The 23,551-nt window shown below is 60.3% G+C and overlaps 1 protein-coding gene across 11 annotated transcripts in view; it reads left to right on the forward strand.

Annotated features, from left to right (window-relative positions):
- Positions 1-23,551, forward strand: part of LRP1 (LDL receptor related protein 1) — a 90,617-nt gene that overhangs the window by 61,060 nt on the left and 6,006 nt on the right. For 6 of the 11 annotated variants that reach the window (XM_030036735.2, XM_030036738.2, XM_030036740.2 and 3 more), the window contains 42 exons: positions 133-273; positions 591-719; positions 2,378-2,509; positions 2,762-2,896; positions 2,983-3,112; positions 3,699-3,825; positions 4,117-4,268; positions 4,439-4,563; positions 4,832-5,203; positions 6,445-6,634; positions 7,057-7,261; positions 7,489-7,681; positions 8,144-8,269; positions 8,367-8,495; positions 8,982-9,101; positions 9,801-9,914; positions 10,366-10,515; positions 10,814-10,948; positions 11,487-11,603; positions 11,852-11,980; positions 12,463-12,585; positions 13,032-13,172; positions 13,258-13,445; positions 13,714-13,897; positions 14,122-14,207; positions 14,576-14,695; positions 15,083-15,270; positions 15,530-15,735; positions 15,915-16,103; positions 16,330-16,478; positions 16,982-17,075; positions 17,528-17,644; positions 17,755-17,874; positions 18,418-18,540; positions 18,929-19,054; positions 19,322-19,438; positions 21,367-21,473; positions 21,684-21,816; positions 22,083-22,202; positions 22,745-22,867; positions 23,137-23,280; positions 23,372-23,506. In XM_030036735.2, the coding sequence (XP_029892595.1) occupies positions 133-273; positions 591-719; positions 2,378-2,509; positions 2,762-2,896; positions 2,983-3,112; positions 3,699-3,825; positions 4,117-4,268; positions 4,439-4,563; positions 4,832-5,203; positions 6,445-6,634; positions 7,057-7,261; positions 7,489-7,681; positions 8,144-8,269; positions 8,367-8,495; positions 8,982-9,101; positions 9,801-9,914; positions 10,366-10,515; positions 10,814-10,948; positions 11,487-11,603; positions 11,852-11,980; positions 12,463-12,585; positions 13,032-13,172; positions 13,258-13,445; positions 13,714-13,897; positions 14,122-14,207; positions 14,576-14,695; positions 15,083-15,270; positions 15,530-15,735; positions 15,915-16,103; positions 16,330-16,478; positions 16,982-17,075; positions 17,528-17,644; positions 17,755-17,874; positions 18,418-18,540; positions 18,929-19,054; positions 19,322-19,438; positions 21,367-21,473; positions 21,684-21,816; positions 22,083-22,202; positions 22,745-22,867; positions 23,137-23,280; positions 23,372-23,506 (6,084 nt within the window). Of the gene's footprint in view, positions 1-132; positions 274-590; positions 720-2,377; positions 2,510-2,761; positions 2,897-2,982; positions 3,113-3,698; positions 3,826-4,116; positions 4,269-4,438; positions 4,564-4,831; positions 5,204-6,444; positions 6,635-7,056; positions 7,262-7,488; positions 7,682-8,143; positions 8,270-8,366; positions 8,496-8,981; positions 9,102-9,800; positions 9,915-10,365; positions 10,516-10,813; positions 10,949-11,486; positions 11,604-11,851; positions 11,981-12,462; positions 12,586-13,031; positions 13,173-13,257; positions 13,446-13,713; positions 13,898-14,121; positions 14,208-14,575; positions 14,696-15,082; positions 15,271-15,529; positions 15,736-15,914; positions 16,104-16,329; positions 16,479-16,981; positions 17,076-17,527; positions 17,645-17,754; positions 17,875-18,417; positions 18,541-18,928; positions 19,055-19,321; positions 19,439-21,364; positions 21,474-21,683; positions 21,817-22,082; positions 22,203-22,744; positions 22,868-23,136; positions 23,281-23,371; positions 23,507-23,551 lie in introns of those variants that run through there. The other 5 variants (XM_041128804.1, XM_041128807.1, XR_005934017.1 and 2 more) reach the window with 4 other exon arrangements.

The raw sequence follows: 23,551 nt of genomic DNA on the forward strand, positions 1-23,551 counted from the left end.
TCCACCAAAGGCTGAGCTCAGACTCCTTTTTCCAAGCCATCGCTTGTAAATCTGTGTGGAGGCACTGCTCTTTGCTGCTAGGGCGGGAGGGGATGGGGAAAGCTGCTGCATATTCCTGCCTTCTCCTCCCAGGCAACAAATTGTGGTGGGCTGACCAGGCCTCCGAGAGGATGGGCACCTGCAACAAGAAGGATGGGATGGAGGTGACAGTGCTGCGCAACAGCACCACCCTGGTGATGCACATGAAGGTGTACGACGAGAGCATCCAGCAAGGTGAGCGCGTGGTCGCAGGGCAGAGAACCTGTAGGGCCGGGCAGCGTTTCATCTGCTCCACCCGGGTGCCAGCGGGGCCAGAGTGTGTCCCACAGTGGCCGGGTGGCCGGCTGACCCTGACCCTTCTCGCTGGCCCAAGCCTGGCCCTTGCCCCTCGCACCAGGTCCCTGCCGGCTGGCACAGAGCACCCGCGTCTCGTGCAGCTGCCATGAGTAGTGCTGGCCCCGGCTGCCCCAGCCTCTCCCCAGGCACCCACAGCCCTGGCAGGCGTGCCGTGGCCCCCGGCTGCCCCTCACCTCCCCTTCTCTCCACTGCAGCTGGAACCAACCCCTGCAGCCTAAATAACGGTGACTGCTCGCAGCTCTGTCTCCCCACTTCCGAGACCTCCCGATCCTGCATGTGCACCGCGGGCTACAGCCTGAAGAGCGGGCAGCAGTCCTGCGAAGGTGAGCGTGCCTGTCCCCATCCCCTCGCCCCCTCGGGGCAGAGAGACCCCGCAACTTCCCCTGGACCATGCCTGCTGCGTACTGCAGCTCTGCCTGTGCCGCACGGTGCCGCGCGGCCGAGCCAGGCGTGTGCACTGGCGTGGCGCGCGAGGGCCTGGTAACTGCTCGCTCTGGCTGTGTATGGGCTCATCCTGACTGCCCTGTGCCTCCCTGCTCCCAGCAGCGCTGCGGAGGGATGCTGAGGGCCAGAGGGACACCAAGGGTGGTCGGGAGGGGCTGTGGGCTCAGGCCGCAGCGAGACCCTCGCGTCGGCTGTCCCTGCGAGGGGTTAGCAGCAATGAGCGTGGACAGCACTGCCTGGGCACCAAGAGCTCTGGGTTTAGCAGGAGGAGGGCAGCAGGACTTGCATGGTGGGAGCCCTCAAAAGAGAAGTGAAACCCTTGCTGTGGGCAGCGGGTTTGGGTCACTGATTTGCCGCAATCACCGGGGACAGGGCTGGGCAGCCAGCGCAGCATTTGCTCTGCAGATCCCCAGTCCCTGCCCAGTTTGCCACCGTCTCCCTCAGGAGGGAAGAGCCCCCCCACTCCTCGGTCACTGCCAGGGCCTCTCAAAGGCTGTTTGTGTGCAAAATGTTCTTGGTGTTTTTGGAGGGGTCTGGCAGAGCTGCTGCACCATCTGGGTCAGGGCAAGGACTGAATAACAAGCGCTGCCCTGACCCAGATGCAGCGCAGAGCCTTTGCCAATGCTCGGGGGCGGAGGCAGCTCTGGAAAGAGGCCTCGCTCGTGCCTCCCCTGTGCCCTGGCATGGGTCAGGGCCCCTTGAACAGGCAACTCCAGGGCTTGCAGCCTCCAGGGAGGTCTGGGCAGGTCCTGCTTGAATGCAGAGCTGAGCAGGGAAGGGCTTTGTGGCTGTTCCCTGGGTTCCTGCCCCAGCCATCAGAAACCTCATCCCTGACTATGTCCGTGCTTGGTTTAGAGTGGGTTGTTCCCTGCCCTCTTTCCACAAGGTTTGCTATTCCTTCCCCTGCCCAGTGTGGTGATGAAAGCCATCCCATCCTGATCATGGAGGAGTTTTCTCTGTATGGTCATCCTGGTCAGTCCCCTCTCGTGTGGAGACCCAAGTGAAGCAGGGGCATCCCTCCCTCCATGAGAAACCACGGTGCTGCAAAGCTTTCGAAGCATGCCACACGCATGCTGCCCATGTAAACATGTCACCCCGCAACTGCAGCACCGTGGGCAGGATCAGGCACTCAGTGTCCAGCAGGACTGCCTCCCCTGCCACCTCCCCAGCTGCTGTGGAGCTGCTGCTCGCACTGCCAGCCCACGTCTCGCATGTGTCAGCCTTGGAGTCAGCCGAGAGGTGGGCGTAGGGGCTGCCTGTGTAGGGATGCTTCAAGCAGCCGCACAGCCTGCCAGCACGTCCAAGCCAGCGCAGTTCAACCCTGCCCTGCCAGTCCCTTTTGTCCTGGGCCATCTGCCCAGGCCGGGGACTCGTGGTGCTGCTGTCATGGCAGGGTCGAACCCTCCCACCAGCCCTGCCAGGCTTGTGCTCCTCCATGGAGCTGCTGTTGCAGTTTTCCACGAGTTGTGGCTGTCCGTTGAAAGGACAGCGTGTGGTTTGTGGGATGCGTCTGACTGTCCCTGCATCTGCGTTGCAGGTGTTGGCTCCTTCCTCCTGTATTCAGTCCACGAGGGGATCCGTGGCATTCCCCTGGACCCCAACGACAAGTCAGATGCTCTCGTGCCTGTGTCGGGGACCTCTCTGGCGGTGGGGATCGACTTCCATGCAGGTGACGCAGGAGCTGGGAACAGGGCAACAGGGCTGGAGAGATTGGGGAGGGGGAGCGCGAGGGAGACCACCACCAGCCCCTCCTTTGGCAGTGCTCTGCCCTAGGACATCTCCCCTGGGCAGCTCCGGGTGAGGGAGGGTTTCAGGTCCCCACGCCAGGGGCCTGGGGTGCAGCTCAGCCCAGGTCTGTGCAGCCCTTGGAGTGACCCAGAAACAGTCACTGACACCCTCTCTCCTGCCTGGCCCCTCTTAGAGAATGACACAATTTACTGGGTGGACATGGGTCTGAGCACCATTAGCCGGGCCAAGCGGGACCAGACATGGCGGGAGGACGTGGTCACCAATGGCATTGGCCGCGTGGAGGGCATCGCCGTGGACTGGATTGCTGGTGAGACAGAGCTCTGGAGCGGGGAGGAGCGGGTGGGCAGTCGGGGAGCGCGGCTCACGTGGGTGTTCACTGTCCCCTCTCTGCAGGAAACATCTACTGGACAGACCAGGGCTTTGATGTCATCGAGGTGGCCAGACTAAACGGGTCCTTCCGCTACGTGGTCATCTCGCAGGGGCTGGACAAACCACGGGCCATCACAGTCCATCCAGAGAAGGGGTGAGACACCGCACAAAGCTGCTCAGAGAGGGCCATCAACTTGGGGCTGGGCACGTACCGGAGACCCCCAGCACCCTCCCAGCAGAGCCGTGTAGTTTGCACGCAGTGGAGAAGGACTCCTAGGTCTCCTGCCACACCAAGGGACAGGCCCCTGGTGTCCAAACCAGCTGTGTTTAACTGCCCTTTCACTGATGGGCTGAGCTTCCTGGGAGCTCCCCGTGACTTCATGGGTCCCAGCACCTCAGAAAATCCAAGTGGAGCCTCCCCAGACTGGCTCCAGTTTTGGACAGAGTCACAGGGAGAGGAGAGTTGTTTGGATCCAGGGAAGGATGGAGAACAACACCTTAGGTGCCTGGCTGGTTTCTGGGTAGCATCCAGCTGCAATGCAGGGCTCCTTTCCCCAGCTGCAGCGTGGTCTGCAAGCATGCAGTGGTCAGGAGGCTGGCAGATCGCCAGGGGTCTGGACTGAGGCCCTGGTGTGGAGTGATGAGGGGGAGAGGTGTTTGTCCTCTGCTCCAGTGGCCAAAATGCCCAAGGATGCTGCTTCTGGCCAGCCCTGTGGTCATGTCCCTGCTGTCCCCTGCAGGTATCTCTTCTGGACGGAGTGGGGGCAGTACCCCCGCATCGAACGGTCACGCCTGGATGGGACTGAGCGGATGGTGCTGGTGAATGTCAGCATCAGTTGGCCCAATGGGATATCTGTCGACTACGAGGTACAGCTGCCGGCTGGGATGATGGTGCCGTCCTGGGGCCTGGCAGGGAGTGTGCCAGTCCCAAGGGTCCCTGCAGCCATGCCCCTGCTGATGGGGCCTCTGGGGGACACGGCTGCCCTCCCCAGGGCTCTGGAGTCTCCTCTCCAGTGCAGGGAGGGTTGTACAGGGTGGTCATCTTCTGAACCCTTTCTGGATCTTTCTGCCAGACGTGGTGGGAGGTGCGGAGGGTGCCTTAGTGCCACCCCAGGGCGCTGCTCCATTGCTGACTGGGATGCTTTCTCATCGCCTCAGGACGGGAAGCTTTACTGGTGCGATGCGCGGACAGACAAGATTGAACGAATCGACCTGGAGACAGGCGAAAACCGAGAGGTCGTCCTGTCCAGCAACAACATGGACATGTTCTCAGTGTCGGTCTTCGAGGAGTACATTTACTGGAGCGATAGGTATGGTGCCTGAGGGGTCTGGCAGTGCCGGGGGTGCCCTGGGCACCGGCTGTGCGGGAGGATGGGGGGAGCTGGTGGGTGCTATGGGGAAGGTGGCGGGGCTGGGTCCTGCTGCAGGGTGCTGCTGGGGCAAGCCCTGCGTCGGTTGCTCAGTGATTGTCCTTTCTTAGGACTCATGCAAATGGCTCCATCAAAAGAGGCAACAAGGACAACGCCACCGAGTCGGTGTCCCTGCGGACAGGGATCGGCGTGCAGCTCAAGGACATCAAAGTCTTCAACCGGGCCAGGCAGAAGGGTGCGTCCAGGAACAGGGTGCCAGCCCCTCGTGCAGTGCTGCTGACGGCCGCCCAGGCTCGGCTCCCATGGCAGACAGATGCAGGGAGGGGGATAGAAACAAATGGGCCACTGTGTCCTCATCAAAGAACCCTGTTGCACCATGGGCTGAGCCCATTTCTTCACCCGCTTCCTCTGGGAGCGGGGAGAGGTGAAAAGCAGCTGAGCAGGAGCATCCTCCTACACAGAGCCTGCCCAGTCCCTTGAACAATCCCCTCTTTCCTCCCCAGGCACCAACATCTGTGCCCAGAGCAACGGGGGCTGCCAGCAGCTCTGCCTGTTCCGGGGCAGCGGGCAGAGGACGTGCGCCTGTGCCCACGGCATGCTGTCTGAGGACGGGGTGAGCTGCCGGGACTACGATGGCTACCTGCTGTATTCAGAGCGCACCATCCTCAAGAGCATCCACCTGTCGGACGAGAACAACCTCAACGCGCCCATCAAACCCTTCGAGGATGCAGAGCACATGAAGAATGTCATTGCCCTGGCCTTTGACTACCGCTACGGCTCCAAGGGCAGCAACCGCATATTCTACAGCGACATCCACTTCGGCAACATCCAGCAGATCAACGACGATGGCACAGGGCGCAAGACCATCGTGGAGAGTGAGTGTTACAGGGCTCCATACTCATGCATCTGCCCTAAGACCCCTCTTTTCTGTTCTCCCCTACCACCTCTTCCTGAACTCCCTCCTTCCTCGCCCAAGGGCTTTTTTTCCTTTTCTCAGTTAACTTTTTTGGTGTTTTGAGTGGCAGCTGTTAAGGTTTCAGCTGTGAGCTTTCTACGAGAGCCTCTGGAAGAGGCGGCAGCTTGTGGTAGGGGATGCAAGTGTCAGGAGCAGTCTGTAGAGTTTGTTCTGGCAAGGAGAGTGTATCACGAGGCTCAGGCATGCATGTGGGTATGCATTGCTCTAGAAACAAGGCACTGTAGCAAACTTGGGATCTGCTCTGTGTTTGCAATTGACTTCCAAGACAGACCTGTTGAGCCTGAGCAAACCTTGCCACACCTGGCCCTGTTTTCAACCTCCAGCTCTTGGTTTGCACTTGGTTGGTATTATTGGCTCCTACGGCAGGTGAAAAGACCACGTCTATTGCTCTGCGTCACTAGGGAGCACCTCCAGCAAGAGTTATAGATGTGCTTGCTAATGAGTGTATTTATATTTGGCACTTGGGATAGCTGTTATCACTCAGATCAGGAGAGCAGGGCCCATCTCTCATAGCCGGTTCATTAAACCTTTTGCTGATCCTTAACGAGGGAGAAGGATGGGTGTATGGTTCAAGTTCCTGGCCTGGGAGCTGGAGGGAAGGTCTCCCTGGTTGGCCATGTGTCTTCATCTTGTCACTTTGTGCCTCTGGGCCTCAGCTCTCCCCTGGCAGAGGGAGACCCTTCCCAGCACCGCTGCTGCGGGGACAGGGAGACCCGGAGCAATGCCCAGCCAGTGCAGGGGAGATGATCAGAGCAGGAGCATGAAAGCCAAGTTCAGGTCCTCATTTTGTCATAGGTGAACATCACTCGGCCTTCCTGCAAGGAAGTGTCATTACCTGGTTGGTGGCAGAGGTCTGCCCAGGAGACCCCTAAAGTTTCTTCAGGTCTCAGCTCACACGTCAGCACAGACACTAGCCCAACCCTGCTGAGTCCCTTCAGGTGCTGCCACACTGGCACAGTGTTAGCAAGCAAGCAATCCTCTGAGGGATTTTTTGGGAGTGTAGTTAAAAGCAGTAACTTAAGGCTGCCAAAGAAGCCACGTCCAAGTGTCCACGGTCAGCACTGGCTGTGGGGAGTGAGCTGGGCAGCCGTGCAGGAGCACAGGCTGGACGCAACCTTTGCCTGTCCTCCCCTCCTGCAGACGTGGGCTCGGTGGAGGGGCTGGCATACCACCGCGGCTGGGACACACTGTACTGGACAAGCTACACCACCTCCACCATCACCCGCCACACCGTGGACCAGAGCCGCCTGGGGGCTTTTGAGAGGGAGACGGTGATCACCATGTCGGGGGACGATCACCCCCGGGCCTTTGTGCTGGACGAGTGCCAGAAGTGAGTGGCCGTCGGTGGTCCAGCCAGCTTGCCCGGGGTCCACGTGGTCCCAGGGCCAGCGCCCAGGCAGACACCCCTCCACTGAGGAGGAAGCACTGGTTCCCAGCACAGAGTGTTGGACCCCAGGGAGGAAAGGCCCTGTGACCCCTGCCCTCCCCACACACCCTTTCAGCACCCCAAAGCAAAGACAGAAACCCCGTCCCATCCTCTTCTCTGGCCGGCTGGTACCATGGGGTACCATGTTTCCCAGCTGGCTGTGGTGGCCTCATTCATCCCCTTCCCACCCCTTTTTATGCAGGAACAATGTCCCATCCATCCCAAAGTCCCTGGAAGCCCCACAGCAGCAGAGGGGTGGGCTGAACCAACATGTATATGGCAGAGAGCTGGGGTTGCAAAGGCATCACATGTGTCTCCCCTTCCAGCCTCATGTTCTGGACCAACTGGAATGAGCAGCACCCCAGCATCATGCGTGCCACCCTCTCTGGTGCCAACGTCCTCATCATCATTGACCAGGACATACGGACACCCAATGGACTGGCTATTGACCACAAGGCTGAGAAGATCTACTTCTCTGATGCCACGCTGGACAAAATCGAACGCTGTGAATACGATGGCTCCCACCGCTATGTGAGTCCAGACCTGGCCCCAGCAGCAGAGATGGGGAGGAGAGTGGCGAGTGTCGAAACTGGGGCTGACACTTTGTGAGAGGACAGCAGAGCTCTTCCTGGGGCACAGGGAGGGTCAGGCCTTCCCCTCGGGCAGACACACGGGGACATGCTGCATTTGGGATCGTGCTGGGGGCTGTGTGCCACAGCCAGGTTCCCTTGTGCTCACGGTTTGCCAATGTCTGGCAGGTGATCCTGAAATCGGAGCCCGTGCACCCCTTTGGCCTGGCTGTCTACGGCGATTACATCTTCTGGACGGACTGGGTGCGCAGGGCTGTGCAACGAGCCAACAAGTACGTGGGCACTGACATGAAGCTTCTGCGTGTTGACATCCCCCAGCAGCCCATGGGCATCATTGCCGTGGCCAACGACACCGACAGCTGTAAGGACACTCTGTACCCCCCCCCATCACCCACAGCCTCGCCACCATGGGCCCCTACTCCCCTGCCTCTGCCAGACCTCTGCCCCCTCTCTCAGGCGGCTCAGCCCCCTGCCAGACAGCGCTGCTCTTCCACCCTGTCTGCAGGCCAGGGGAAGGGGGAACCTGTCCCACCATCCTTCCTGGCCTGTCATTGTCCCTTCAGGACCCTCACACCAAGGCCTGTCCATCTCCAAATCCTGTGCAGGCTGAAGAGAGAGAGAGTTTGCCCCATTTGTGCTCTTCCCAGGACATCTTCCTTGCAAGATCTTGGGAGACTGGATGCCCCTAACCCCATGCATCCCCCGTAGGCCCATCTGAAGAGCCTGGCGTGGAACGCCTACTTCTCCTCTTCCCCAGCAGGGAGGACAAAGGGAAGGGACTGCTGAGACTGTCTTTGGCGTAAATGCTCTCCATCTCTCCTAGGTGAGCTATCCCCATGCAGGGTGAACAACGGTGGCTGTCAGGATCTCTGCCTGCTCACGCCTAAAGGACACGTCAACTGCTCCTGCCGTGGCGAGCGCGTCCTGCAGGAGGATTTCACCTGCAAAGGTGGAGGGGAAGTGGAAGCAGGAGCTGACGGGGATGGGGAGGGGAGGAGAGGCCAGTTTCAGCCTGGCAGAGCTGACGTTCCCTGTGCCCTCCCCAGCCCTGAATTCCACCTGCAACGTGCACGACGAGTTCGAGTGTGGGAACGGTGACTGCATTGACTTCAGCCGGACCTGCGACGGCGTGGTCCACTGCAAGGACAAGTCAGATGAGAAGCAGTCCTACTGCAGTAAGGTTCCTCCTCTTGCTGCTTTGCTCAAACACACACACGCACCCCCTGGGCATGCACAGGCACCCTGCTCAATCTGTCAGCTCTGTTCGGCAAAGGGAGCCAGGACTCCTGGGCGTCTTCTCGTATCCCTCAAGTGCTCGCAGTCCCTTTCACCCTCCAAAGATGGGCCCAGCCAAGCCTTAGGGGCTCCAGACCTTTTCCAGTTTTGGGGGGCAGGATGGAGAGTGGGACACCTTGAGCTGACCTGGTGGGGGCTGCGGCACCCTCCCTCTAACACCAACCCTCACTTCTCAGCCAGGAGGGGTCTCTGCTGGGCAAAGGCCAAGCTTAACCCTGCGGTGTTGGCGGCACAGCACAAGGGAGCCTGTTTCCTAATCCTGCCTGTGTAGTTTCTTCCCTTGCTGAAGCGTCCCTGAGGAGCTGAGACACCCAGGGGCACCAGCCCTGCCCTCGCGCTCACCTCCTCCTCCTCCTCCCTCACAGGCAGCCGCAAGTGCAAGAAGGGTTACCTGCACTGCATGAATGGGCGCTGCATCGCCAGCCGCTACTGGTGCAATGGCGTGGATGACTGTGGGGACAACTCGGACGAAGTGCCATGTAACAGTAAGCAGGCTGGCTGGCTCCCGGCCAGCCCTTGCCAGGGCTCAGTCAGCTGTCTGGGACAGGGACAGAGGGTTCGGGAAAGAGTTACCTTCAGCTTGACAGGATCAGAGCAGAGCGAGGGCTTAACAGAGAGTCAAGGTCTAAATCCTACTTATGCTGCTTGTGCCACAGACCGCTTTGTAAAGCTCACTCCCTGACAGCTGGGAGGAAGAGCTCCTGAGCACGGCCAGGCAGCACCCAGAGCCTCCCGAGAACAGTGGTTTGACAGCTAGGAGGAACACAAGGTGATGGCAAGGCGCAGTGTCGCTGCTCCTCGTGCTCCTGAGAAAAGGGCACCCAAGCATCCCCAAGGGCAGCATCCCTTCAGAGCTGCAGGGCTGCAGGAGCCTGTCTGCTTGGTTCAGAACCGATGGGGAAGGTCAGGAGCTTCCCCGAGCCTGTCCAGGCCTGCTAGTGACAGGCCAGCTTGGGAGATGAGTGCAGGCTGCCAGGCAGGGTGTGTGAGTGGGAGAGACACCAGGTCTCAGCCGGGAGAGGACCAGAGCTGGGAGTGCAGGTTCAGGTGGTCCATAGCTGTGCTGGGCAATGGGTGTATGTGCGTGCATACGCGTCTGCAATGTGAGTGGGGGCCGTGGGGTGGCTGTACACACTGGGTCCCCCAGCCCAGCCTCATCTGCTGTGGGGGCTTCCCCCTTGCAGAAACCAGCTGCACTGCTACCGAGTTTCGCTGCCGAGATGGGAGCTGCATTGGGAATTCAAGCCGCTGTAACCAGTTCATCGATTGCGAGGACGCTTCAGATGAAATGAACTGCAGTGAGTGCCCCAGCTGCTGTCCCATGTTCTCTGCTACCTCCCCAGCTCTGCCCTGCTGTAGCTCTGGAGATGCTTATGCCCTCTGCGCCTACGGGCAGGGGCCTGGGTCCCTGCACCTCATTTCAGTCTTTGGCACTTGTGCTGAAGCAGGGAGGGAGAAGGGCCCTGGCTCCCGTCCCGTCAGCAGAGGCCAGCCCAGGTTAGCCCAGTGGCTGGAAGCAGCCCCAGCACATCACTGCAGCCCCTCACGCCATGCTTGGCACCTCACCACCTGACGTCAGAAGCGTTTAACGTGGTCCCAGCAGCTTGGGGCATGCGTGCTGCTCTGGGGAGGGAAGAGCTGTCAGCAGCAGGGCGAGGGCTCGTGCTGCGTGGTGGTAGCTGGACTGAAGGGCTGTGCCACTGGCAAGCAGCACCGGTCATCCGGGGCTCCTGGTGTTGTTCCTTGCAGCTGCCACTGACTGCAGCAGCTATTTCAAGCTGGGGGTGAAGGGTACCACGTTCCAGAAGTGTGAACACACCTCTCTGTGCTACGCTCCAAGCTGGGTGTGCGATGGGGCGAATGATTGTGGAGACTACTCAGATGAGCGCAACTGCCCAGGTGAGAGCGGGGAGAGGAAAGAGGGCTCGGGCCTGGGAGAGCAGGGGCATCCCACCGACCCTCTGGCCGGGTGCTCCCCTTTGGGGTCTGTTTGGAGGGCGGATGCTTTGTTTGCACACCAGGACCATCATCCTTTGCCTGCACAGCTCCTGCACGAAGGGTGCTGCAGCACGCTGATTGATAGAGGATCACAGAGGGCTTTTGGGGAGAAATCCTTTGGAGTCAGGCAGTTTTGGGTTGGGAGGAAGCAGGACGCGTCCGCACCACCACTCTTACTGATGTTTCCTTCACAAACCAGGCGGGAGGAAACCCAAGTGTCCAGCTAATTACTTTGCCTGCCCAAGCGGGAGGTGCATCCCGATGACTTGGACCTGTGACAAGGAGGATGACTGCGAGAACGGAGAAGACGAGACTCACTGCAGTGAGCGGCAGGGTGGGGAGAGCAAGGGACTCCGGGGTGATAGCATGGGGTGGCAAGCGCAACCATGCTAGAGGGGAGGCAGGACCCTCTCCTCTCTCTGACATCCATTTGCCAAGGACCAGACTCCAGATTCTTCCCCCTCAGTGGTCTTATTCCAAATGCTTGGGCTTTTAACTGTGGCCAATGCAAATGTCCTTGTGCATTTGTTTGCTCAGCACATGCACGAGTGTCCATGGTCATTTTGAAGGTGGCTAGTTACGGCTCAATTGAGCTATGTTTTTAGTTCCAACCTCCCTGAACAAAACCCAAACAGTGCTCAGGAACTGGGGAACCTCCCCAGCTCCAGAGCAGGGAACCCCACACCAGTCCTACAGCTGCAGTGCCCATCAGCATGGCGTGTAGGTACTGCCAGGTCTGGGTGAGCAGTAGCCCCAGCACCACCCTGGGCTCCAGCCCTGGAGCCCATCTGGCCCAGCCTGGCTGTGCTCTGCTGTCATGTCCTTCCTCTCACATCACCCTAGCTCTGACCCTTTCTCTCCTCCTCTCCCAGACAAGTTCTGCTACCCCGTGCAGTTTGAGTGCAACAACCACCGCTGCATCTCCAAGCTCTGGGTGTGTGACGGGGCAGACGACTGCGGTGATGGCTCTGATGAGGACAGCCGCTGCCGTGAGTCTGCTCCAGCCCCTGCTCTGACCTCTCTCTGTCCCTACCTGTGCTGCTGCTCTGTCTCTGTGTATTCCTGCCTCTGCCCATCCCTACTCCCACCCTTCCTTTCCTGTGCTGTGGTCCTCACTGCTCTCCTGGGTTCTGTATCTTGGCCCCCCCCCCCCCAAGACGTGGGGGCACATAGCCCGAGAGTGCCAGTTCTCCAGCAGTGGGGTGACTGGCCTCTTTCCTGCTTCTCCCTTCCCCAGGGCTGACCACCTGCAGCTCAGGATCCTTCCAGTGCCCAGGCACCTATGTGTGTGTGCCGGAGCGCTGGCTCTGTGATGGAGACAAGGACTGTGCGGATGGAGCCGATGAGACCCTCGCTGCCGGCTGCTGTGAGTCCCCAGAGGGCTGGGTGCATGGCAGGGCCAGGGGCTGGAGAGGAGCGGAGTGTAGTGCAAGGCAGAGCTGCTTGGGGGGGGGGGGCTAGCCCCACTCCCTGGGGTCCCCATCAGTAGCAGACGGGATGCCTTGTCCTGGCCACTTCCCCACCAGGCTTGCAGGAGGAAACTGCAGTGCTGTGGTCACAGCAGACCTGGACACAGAGATGTTTGGGTGCCTTTCCCTGACTGCGAAGAGAGGAGAAGCATCATCCCACAGAGTAATAGCCAAAGGCACCACGTTGCCCGGGTGCTGTTCACAGCCACAGGACGAGGGCAGAGGCCTGGGCTCAGGCTGGGGGTGAAGGAGTGGGAGTCCCTGCCCCGACTGGGCTGTGCCTCAGCTTTTGTCCCCAGCGCCCCAAGACAAAGGGCTCAGGAGGCAGGCAGGAGAGCACAGGGTCTGGTGGGGGGCTGACAGCGATGCCTCATTGCAGTGTACAACAACACATGTGACGAGCGGGAGTTCATGTGCGGAAACCGCCAGTGCATTCCCAAGCACTTCGTCTGCGACCACGATGATGACTGCGGTGACGGCTCGGACGAGTCCCCAGAGTGTGGTGGGTGTCCGTGGGACCAGGGAGGACAGCAAGGGCCGTATCTCCTTTTGCACTGGCCCTGGCAGCCACAATGGGTCTCCTGAGCTTTGAGACAGGACCCTGGAAGGGTTTTCTTCATCCAGAAGGAAGGGGTTTGACATGAGAGCAGGGTGAGGGGGAACCAGGAGAGGGATTGGGAAGGGTTCAGTGCCAGAGAGCCACAGAAGAGCTGTCCCAACCCCTGCTGCAGGGTGTCTGACTTGGCACAGAGCAGTTTTGGAGAGATCCAAACCCACGTTTGCTGCCTCCTTGACCCCTGCGGTACAGCCCTGTCCCAAGGTGGGCTGCAGGAACGTTTGGGCACCTGTGCCACGGCTCCACGCAGCCCAGCCGCTGCGGTGCCCCTGTCGCTGCTGATGAGCTCGGGAAGGTGGGCCATGCCGTCTGAGCCTGCTGCCCTCCTGCAGAGTATCCCACCTGTGGTCCCCACGAGTTCCGCTGCGCCAACGGCCGGTGCCTCAGCAACAGGCAGTGGGAATGCGACGGCGAGTTTGACTGCCATGACCACTCAGATGAGGCGCCCAAGAACCCACGCTGCACCAGCCCAGGTACCTGTTGGGGCCACAGCTGGGGACTGGGGCTGCCCAACTGCCTCACGCTGACCAGTGCCACCTCCTGTCTGCCCCGCTGCAGAGAACAAGTGCAACGACTCCTTCTTCCTCTGCAAGAACGGGAAGTGCATCCCTGAGGCACTGCTTTGTGACAACAACAACGACTGCACGGATGGCTCGGACGAGCTCAACTGCTTCATCAACGAGTGTCTCAACAAGAAGCTGAGCGGCTGTTCCCAGGAGTGTGAGGACCTCAAGATCGGATACAAGGTAGGGGCCCGCAGGCTGGGAGGGTCGGCTGGAGGGATGCTCTCCCGCTCCCTCCCTCTTCCACAGACTCTTAGTGTGAGGGTTGCTTCTGTCCTGCGCCAGCTGGGCAAGGGATGCACACAGAGGCACTTTTGGCCCGTGCTTGTGTGTGCTTCTCTTGCATCTGCAAGCTATCTGTGCCTGTGCCCGCTTGTCCCATGGTGATGTCTGTCATGTCCCAGCATGTGGGCCCTGGATATTTCTAACAGCTCTGGGTTGCCTCCTGCAGTGTAGATGCCGTCCCGGGTTCCGGCTGAAGGACGACGGGAAGACGTGCATTGACATCGACGAGTGCTCCACTACCTACCCCTGCAGCCAGAAGTGCATCAACACTCTGGGGAGCTACAAGTGCCTGTGCATAGAGGGCTACAAGCTCAAACCTGACAACCCCACCAGCTGTAAAGCTGTCACAGGTGAGAGCCAAGAGCAGACTCGGAGGCAGGGGTGCTCTTCTGGCAACAATGGGATGCTGCTGGCATTGGAGTCCATCACGGTGCTCCACAAGGCGAAGTAGCTGCACCTGGCTTACAAAGGAGAGCTGGGAAGCAGTGGGGAAGGCGAGGGTGGCAGGTCCGCAGGGGATCTGTCCATGTCCCAGTGGTGCTTCCCTGACACATCTCATGGTTTCCCTGTGCAGATGAAGAGCCCTTCCTCATCTTTGCCAACCGGTACTACCTGAGAAAGCTCAACCTGGATGGCTCCAACTACACGCTGCTCAAGCAGGTAAGGGGGGAGCTGGGAGCAGGAGGGGGCACCGGCTGCACATGGCTGGGGGTTTAGGCTTGGAGAGGGGCCCTGCAGGGCACGAGACCTGCCAGCCTGGGAGTTTGGGCTCTTGGCTTCCCAGGCGGATGGTAGATCCTGTATAAACCACTGCTCTCACTATGGGTATACAGGAGGTCCCATGTAAACAGTAGCTCTTTGGTAGCAGACCATAAGGTAGGGGCTGCATAACAGTTATCTGTAGGTGCTTTTACCTTCTATCCTGCAGGGAGTAGGAGTTGAGGCTGGGGGCTCACTGGTCTTTGTAAAGCCCCCATGACCCTCTGCTAGCAGGTGAGGCTGTTTCAACGCTTCTCCCTTCCTCCCAGGGGCTGAACAATGCGGTGGCTCTGGATTTTGACTATCGGGAGCAGATGATCTACTGGACAGATGTCACCACGCAGGGCAGCATGATCCGCCGCATGCACATCAACGGGAGCAACGTGCAGGTGGGGGGACTGAGCCAGCCCCTTGGACCCCCCAGTCCAGGCAGCTGGTCCTTGCCCACCTCCTGCACAGAGGGACTGCCTGGAGGGGCCCAGACTGGCACCAGGCTCACCAGGGAAGAGGGCACAAGCCCAGCTGGGGGGTGATCACTGGGCTCAGGGCATCAGCCCAGGTTGCTATGGGGATGTGTTGCAGCACCATCCCGAACAGAGGTGGGCTCTGTGCTGCCCACAGGCAAGGAGGGTTGGTGGAAGAGAGGAGTGAGAAAAGGGAGCTGGGCAGTCCTGTGTGCAGGGCTGACGTGCTGGGGAAGGGGGATGTTGTCATCCCTGACCAGGGCAGGATCTGGTTCTCCCTGTCCAGCCCCAACATCTGTTTTCTCCCAACAGGTTCTTCACCGCACTGGCCTCAGCAACCCTGATGGGCTAGCTGTGGACTGGGTGGGAGGCAACCTGTACTGGTGCGACAAAGGTCGGGACACCATTGAAGTGTCGAAGCTCAATGGCGCCTACCGCACCGTGCTGGTGAACTCGGGCCTGCGTGAGCCCCGGGCGCTGGTGGTGGATGTGCAGAATGGGTGAGAGCCTGGGGGACCTGGACCTTCCCCTCTACACAGGGAGGGGGCTGGTGGCCCCTCTGCCATCTTGCCATAGTCCTGGAGGCTGGGAGATGGGACGAGGCCTTCCCTCCTCACCTCCGGGACACCTGGCTGCTTCTCCCTGCCCTGCACCCACATGCCCAGGTGCCTTGGTTTAGCCATGCGATGGGCAGAGTGCGGCCACTGCTGTGGCTTGGGCCAGACTCAGCCTCCCTCTGCTCTTCTGTTTCATCTCCAGTTACCTATACTGGACAGACTGGGGGGACCACTCCCTGATCGGGAAGATTGGCATGGACGGCACCAACCGCAGCGTCATCGTCGACACCAAGATAACTTGGCCCAACGGCCTCACCCTTGACTACATCAACAGCCGGATCTACTGGGCTGATGCGCGGGAGGACTACATCGAGTTTGCCAGCCTGGATGGCTCCAACCGGCACACAGGTGAGAGCACTGGGGCTCCTGGGGCACCGCCAGGCCTTTGTGGGGCATGGGCTTTGGATCAGTCGTGGGAGCAAGAGCCAGGGCTGCTGGGTATGGTCCCCAGCTCCGGCAGCTCCTCTGTGCCTCTGACCAGAGGAAGAGGTTTGTTCCCTTTCTGAGCTGCCCACTCCCCCTTGCAGTGCTGAGCCAGGACATTCCGCACATCTTTGCACTCACCCTCTTTGAGGATTTCATTTACTGGACCGACTGGGAGACCAAGTCCATCAACCGGGCCCACAAGACTACTGGAGCCAACAAGACCCTTCTGATCAGCACGCTGCACCGCCCCATGGACATCCACATCTACCACCCCTACCGCCAGCCTGACGGTGAGCCGTGGGGCCGGGGCCGAGGGGCTGGGGTGGCCCTAGCGCTGCAGAGCAGCCCTGGGTAGGAGGTCAGGGCTGGGCATGATGTGCAAAGGGACACCAGGTTGGGCAGGGTGCGCGGGAGGAGGGTGCATGGTGAGAAGGGTCTCACAGCTGGGGGTTTACGTGCCGCCCTGAGGGTCCTCTGCCTTGGTCTGACTCGCAGTTGTCTCCCTGCTCTCCCCAGTTCCCAACCATCCCTGCAAGACCAACAACGCCGGCTGCAGCAACCTCTGCCTCCTCTCACCAGGCGGGGGGCACAAGTGTGCTTGTCCTACCAACTTCTACTTGGGCAGCGATGGCAAAACCTGTGTCTCCAACTGCACGGCCAGCCAGGTAACAGCCTGCCTGCCCCTGCCTGCACCTGCCTGCATGGACATCCCCTCTGCGGCACGCGTGTGCCTGTGCTCATGTGCATGTCCCTCCTGCCGTGGTTTCACCAAGTCCCAGCTCCTCTGCTGGTGCTGGTGCCCATGCTGTGCATCTGGGTGCTGGTGTGCGCACGCCTTCTCCAGGCGCAGGCAACACCTCCCTCCTGTGGCACTTCCCAGCACATACAGACTGCAGTCGTTTGGGGGTGCCCAGGGGAGCCAGAGACCTTCTGCCTCTGGAATGACCTTCTGCCTGCCCCCCTCCCTCCCTCAAACCCCAGAGGCTGTGTGGGGTGGGCTCAGCTTAAGGCTTTGCTGCAGGTCAGGACACAGAGTGTCCTGGGGCTGCCTGGGAAGGGACAGCACGGAGATCACTGCCCTTGGCACAGAGTTCCCTGGGGACAAAGCCTTCTGGGGTCCTCCCTCCCTGTTCTAAGCCGCCCTCATGAGCCTGTGTCTCTGTCACAGTTTGTCTGCAAGAATGACAAGTGCATCCCTTTCTGGTGGAAATGCGACACCGAGGACGACTGCGGGGACCGTTCAGATGAGCCAGAGGACTGCCGTGAGTGCTGAGTGGGGCTGACCACAGCCCACGGTGTCCCAGCACCCCGGCCATGCTGCCCGGCTCTTGCCAGCACTACAGCATCTGTGTGCTGTCTGGAGCAGCCGGGCGCTGCTTGTGCAACTGGTCCCCCAAAGCCTTGCTGCTGCTCTGGCTTTGGGACAGCACTGCTGCTCCCTGCTCAGCTCTGGCTGAGAGGAGGGTTACCCCATTAATGGGGCTTAGACAACAGTGGGATAACACGCTATCCCTGCAAGGGATATTGCCCTGTGGAGCAGAACAGCCAACTGCTGCTCTCGGAGCAGAGCTGCCCCTTCATTCTGCCAGAGCCCAGGGTTGGGTGCTGGTTGCTCAGTCCCTGATGAGGACCCCAGAGGGGAAATAGGGAGGTTAAGGTTTGCCCTGAAAATGTTCCCCGGAGCAAATGTTTCACTGTCTTACTCACCCCACAGCTGAGTTCAAATGCAGGCCGGGGCAGTTCCAGTGCTCCACTGGGATCTGCACCAACCCAGCCTTCATCTGTGATGGAGACAACGACTGCCAGGATAACTCAGATGAAGCCAACTGCGGTAGGTTCTCCACCTCTCCTCATGACCCTCAGACCCCAGCAGGGCTGCAGCATCCCAGCAGAGCAGAGATGCAGCATGTCAGCTTTTGACCATGCTGCCTCCCTTCCCAGATATCCACGTCTGTCTGCCCAGCCAGTTCAAATGCACCAACACCAACCGCTGCATCCCCGGTATTTTCCGCTGCAATGGTCAGGACAACTGCGGTGACGGCGAGGATGAGAAGGACTGCCGTAAGTGGGGAACTGTTAAGCGTGTTAGGGATGAGGAGCGTGCACGGTTAGGGGTGATGAGTTCAGTGCTGCATCACATCCATGTCTTTGGGTATTGGCTTCTCTGCAAGCTGGCTTCTGGGTGGTCCTGCCCCTGGGCATGGGGCTTTCTCCTTACCTCTGCCCTGCGTAGAGCCTCTGTCCACCGTCACCCTGCTGCCCCTACAGACACTTCTATTTCCTAGTGGAAACGAAATCCTTAAATCCCTCAGAGTGGCAAGTTCAATATTTGCCATTGATTTGCACTGAGTCTATTGCACAGCTGAGAGATCTTGTGGCTTCTGCCCTGTTTCCCTGCAGCTGGTCAAGACTTCTGGGGCCACCACGGCGCTCCACTCCCTTCCCCTCTCACGCACGTGGTCACCAAGCATCAACAGATACTTGTTGTGGTGCCCAGAGCATCTGCATGCCTCTCTGCTCTGTGGGCTGGTTTTTGTGGGGTGGTGGCTGGCAGACCCCTGCCTGCCCCGCTGCCTCTCCTGATTCTGCTTCTCCCTCCTGCAGCGGAGGTGACTTGTGCCCCCAACCAGTTCCAGTGCGCAATCACCAAGCGCTGCATCCCCCGCGTCTGGGTGTGCGACCGGGACAATGACTGTGTGGATGGCTCAGATGAACCTGCCAACTGCAGTAAGAAGCCCGTGTGGAGAGGAGGGGGTGGGTCTGGCCACACCGAAACCAGGAGCTCCGCCGCAGCTGGGTCACATCTGTGTGTGTTTGCCTGCGGGACAGCGTGTCCAGGCTCAGTCCTTGCAGGTCCTGCGGGCAGTGGGTGATGGTGGTGGTGGCGGCTCTGCGTGGATCTGTCCCACTGAGATACTCCTGTCTCTGACTTCTCCCTGGAGAACTGCTTGAAAGGGGGGGGATCTTACCCCACCCTGTTCCAAGCAGGGGTGCTGCAGTCAGCTCCAGGCTGCCAGCACAAGGTGTTCATCAGCCCTGCAGAGAAAGAAACGTGCCTGGCCCATGCTAACCCCACCTCCCCTTCTATCTATGTCGTCTTGTTTCTCCCTGCCAGCACAAATGACGTGTGGTGTGGACGAGTTCCGGTGCAAAGACTCGGGGAGGTGCATTCCAGCGCGCTGGAAGTGTGATGGGGAGGACGACTGTGGAGACGGGTCCGATGAGCCCAAGGAGGAATGCGGTGAGCAGGGCCCGGGGCTGGGGAGATGAGCCCAGAGGGCATCTTGTGCCCTCCTCAGCCTGCCCTGGTGCCGTCTGTCCCTTCTGCCTCCCCACTGTGCCCAGGGGTGGGGGAAGTTTTAGCTGCTCCTTTTCCGAACTGCATGGGCAAGGCTGGGTCGGAGGGAGGGTGGCAGAGAGCAGCACTGCCCGCCCTGCTAGCTGGCGTGCCCATCCCTCCCCTTCCATGGGGTCATGCTGATGTCTGTCTCTGTCTCGTCCCTCCCAGACGAACGCACCTGTGAGCCCTACCAGTTCCGCTGCAAGAACAACCGCTGCGTGCCAGGTCGCTGGCAGTGTGACTATGACAACGACTGCGGGGACAACTCAGATGAGGAGAGCTGCAGTACGTGCCGCCTTCAAGCCTTTGATATCCTGGGAGCTGGCTGTGCAGTGGAGAGGGGAGCAGTTCGGGTCTCTCCAGCCCCTCTGCCTGCCGGTGCTCCCAGCTATGGGGGGGAGCATCAGGCTTGCTGGGGAGCCCGGGGAGCAGCCTTCTCCCCCTAGACAGAACCTGCCTGACTCCAGGCGTCTGGCTAGCCTGGTCCCACAGCCAGGGCTGGGCTGCTGGCTGTTCTGAGGAGAGGCCCCCAGTGGGACAGGTAAAAGGGAGGAGGTGACCCCAATGCCCTCCCCGGCAGGCAGCACACAGGCCCTGCACAGCCATGCTCACCCACAGGGCTCGCAGGCGCCTCATCCTGCTCATGGCGGAGCAGCTTTTCTTTAGAGCATCACCCCGTGCTTTGGCCCCAGCCTGGCAGGCAGCACCCTTTGAAATGGTTTGGCCTGGGAAGGTGGTGGTGACACACTGAGCCTTTGGGAGGGGAGCTCTGGAACCACCTGAACCCGGGTCACAAACCTGGACCTGGACCAGCGTGCAGGAAGGCGGCTGGTCTCCAGAAGCTGTGGCAGGCGATCAAGTTGCTGCCCCTTTGAGTTACTGCTTGTTAGCGGAACTGTGCCAGCACCTGCCCCACTGAGCAGCAGAGGACTGTGACCGTCCACATGGATGAGACAGTTCTTGGGGCTCTGCTGCAGGCAGGAGCCCAGTCCTGTCCCTCCAGAGGGGCCCAAGCTGCCCATGGCACAGCACTGGGGTCTGCTGCCAGCTGCAGGTGCACGGGCAGAGCCTGGCCCTCTTCCCACCGTGCAGTGCCCGCCCTAGGTCCCTCTGTCTCCCTGCAGCTCTCTAGGGTGCAACTTTTTTTTCTTTTCTGTTGATTTCATGTCGTGTTTTTGAGTTTGTGCCATTTCACTTCATCTTATGTTTTTCTCCATTTTCACACTGTCGTTATGGGGCGCTCAGAGGTAGGTTTCTGCCAAAATCTTTTAATTCCATGTACAGTCTCTCTAAAATAAAAGAAGACAATAAATTCTAGGTGAGGGCAGAGGGGTTGGGACTGGACAACCCAGGCAGATTTACTGACCATCAGCACCAGTATCTCCCTCCGCTGGAGCCGCAGTCACAGAGGGTCTGACCCTGCTGCCTCCACTACTGGGGCCTGTGCATGGCTCATACTTAGTTCCAAAATCTGTTACCACCTTGACCCTTCCTGCTCTGGCTGGACACCCCCTGCCCCTCTCTTCCCCTACAGTCCTGTCAGCTTCCGCACTGTGGCCAGGGGGGCCACCTGCCCCCACACATCCTACACCTGGGGCCGTCCTAGGGCAATGGGGAGGGGAAGGGGCTTGAAGAGCCGTCCTGGGCAGGAGGCCGTGCCACATGCCGTCCTCCTGCAGACAGACTTGGCACCAACAGTGCTGGTGCCGGTCCAGCAGGTGCATTGATCTGCGACGGGGAGTCTGTCCCCGTGCCCTACAAGGCAGGGACAGGTGCGCTGGCTCTGCCAGATCTGGGCAGTGTGGTGCTGCCTTTCCTCCTGCCTGCTGCTGCCAGTGGGTCGGCAGACACGGGCAGCAGGGAGCTGTGGTACTAGTGCTGCCTTCAGTGGAGAATGTCTTGGGGGACACATGCAGCCGGGAAGCTGCCAGAAGTGAGTCTGTATGGCCGTTGTACCCCCTGAAAACCCCATTTCCCTGCAGGGAGCCGGGACCCCTGGAGTGGGATGGGAAGAGGGCTGGGAGGTGGTATCAATCGTGCCCCTCTCTGGTAGTTCCCCCGGCTCTGCTTGCACCCCACCCTGTCCCCAGTGCCACTGGATGTGTGTCTGTCAGCCTGTGCCCCCCCAAGCTGTTGGCCAGGGAGACCTTCTGCCCTCGCAGCCCTGCCTGCTGCCCACACTCAGGGGAACGCCCCGTGTTCTCTGTCCACAGCACCCCGGCCCTGCTCGGAGAGCGAGTTCTCATGTGCCAACGGCCGTTGCATCGCCGGCAGGTGGAAGTGTGATGGGGACCACGACTGTGCGGATGGCTCTGACGAGGTATGGTGCTGAAGACAGGGGCTCCCTGCCAGCACCTTCGTCTTGCCCGTGTGTGGGAGTGAGGACATGTCCCACCCAGTCTGCCTGTGCCGGTGGTCCCCCGCCACCAAGCCGGGGCTGAGAGCCTGGTCCTGGGTGCAGTCACGGGACGGGAGGCTGCCATGGCTGGAGCTGTCCCTGCTGACCACCGTCCCTCACCCTTCCCTGCAGAAAGACTGCACACCGCGCTGCGAGTTCGACCAGTTCCAGTGCAAGAATGGGCACTGCATCCCCATGCGCTGGCGCTGTGACGCCGATGCGGACTGCATGGATGGCACCGACGAGGAGAACTGCGGCACTGGAGGTAATGGCAGCGCTGCGTGGCTCCCTCGGGGCTGGTTGTCTTCCCCGCCATGCCCTCGTGTCTCCTGTGTCCCCACTGTGGTTGGGAGCCCTCCCCTATGTGTGTGTCAGCACTGCTCTGCCCAGCCCCAGGGCATGCACGCACACATATCTGAGCCCTAGAGAGCCCCCAGCTATGCTGGAAATTGGAATTGTGGCCCCAGACCAGTGTTTTGGCAGCCAGGCAGCACTGGCTGACATGTCTTCTCCCGGTCTGTGCTGTCACAGTTCGCACGTGTCCCCTGGACGAGTTCCAGTGCAACAACACGCTGTGCAAGCCCCTGGCCTGGAAGTGCGACGGGGAGGATGACTGCGGGGATAACTCAGATGAAAACCCTGAAGAGTGCTGTGAGTGACACCGCGTTGCCTCTCCCCGGTCCTGGCAAGGCCCCTGCCTGGCACGCGTCTGCCCGTAGGGGCAGCAGCCTGCCCTGACCACCCGCATACTGGGTGGGGGTGACAGTCCCAGAGCTTGGGCACCACTGCAGGTACCCGTGGGGGCTGTGGGTACCTCTGGCAGCTCCACATGTCCCCTCTAGATGGGTCCCCTCTGGGGCGGCCAGTGGGGCCAAGGGGGCAGGAGGTGGCTCCAGTTGAGAGAGTGGAGTTGCAGAAGTGCTGAGCTGGGCCATGGGGCTGGCAGTGGGGAGTGGAGGCTGGGAGGCCAAGAGGCTAGGTGAGAAGAGGGCTGACCCCCATGCAGCTGGGCCAGCAACTGGGCGATTGTCTTTGCTTCAGTCTCTGCTTTAGTCTCCGGAGCGCTCTCACCCTCGTGGGACAGGCCTCCCCGGAGCATGGGCAGAGGCTGAGCAGCGGCTCGTGACAAGTGTGACAGCCTGGCTATGGCGTCTCCTTTCACCGTCACCGTTTGTTTCTATTTGCTGGTGCAGTGAAATTCCAGTGTCCCCCCAACAGACCGTTCCGCTGCAAGAACGACCGGGTATGTCTGTGGATCGGTCGACAGTGCGACGGCATTGACAACTGTGGAGACAACACGGATGAGAAGGACTGCGGTGAGTGGGGCTGCCTGTGGGCACTGCTCTGCGCCCAGCATGGACAGGGCAGTGGGTCACCGCTGCCCTCAGGCTGGTCCTCGCAGTGCCCTGGGTTTGGCCCAGATGTTGGGATTTGCTTTGCCCACTCCTTCCCAAAACTGGGAGGCAGGTGCAGGCGTCCTGGGTCCCTGCCTGGTCCCTTCCTCTGCTGTTCACACCCTGAGGCTCCCATGGGGCTGGGTGCCTGGGGACATGGAGCATCACAGCTGCTGCCTGTGTTCCCACAGAGTCACCCACAGCCAAGCCCAAGAGCTGCAGCCAGGACAAGAATGAGTTTCTGTGCGAGAACAAGAAGTGCATCAGTGCCAACCTCCGCTGCAACTTCTTTGATGACTGTGGAGATGGCTCTGATGAGGAGTCCTGCTCCCACGGTGGGTGGGAAGCTGGGGTGTTGGGGGGGGGTGAGGGTGGACACTGGGGAAGCCACAAAGGCACAGGTGCTGACAGCACATCCCGCCCCAGACCACAAGTCGTACGACTGTATGACCAACACCACCATGTGCGGAGACGAGGCCCAGTGCATTCAGTCGCGGTCCACCACATACTGCACTTGCCGCAGAGGTTTCCAGAAAGTGCCAGAGAAGAATTCCTGCCAAGGTACTTCCTGCCACTGTCGGAGAGGGTTCGGGGTCGGGCTGTTGG

This window comes from Aquila chrysaetos, chromosome 15 (assembly GCF_900496995.4).
Source record: "Aquila chrysaetos chrysaetos chromosome 15, bAquChr1.4, whole genome shotgun sequence".
Lineage (NCBI taxonomy): Eukaryota > Metazoa > Chordata > Aves > Accipitriformes > Accipitridae > Aquila > Aquila chrysaetos.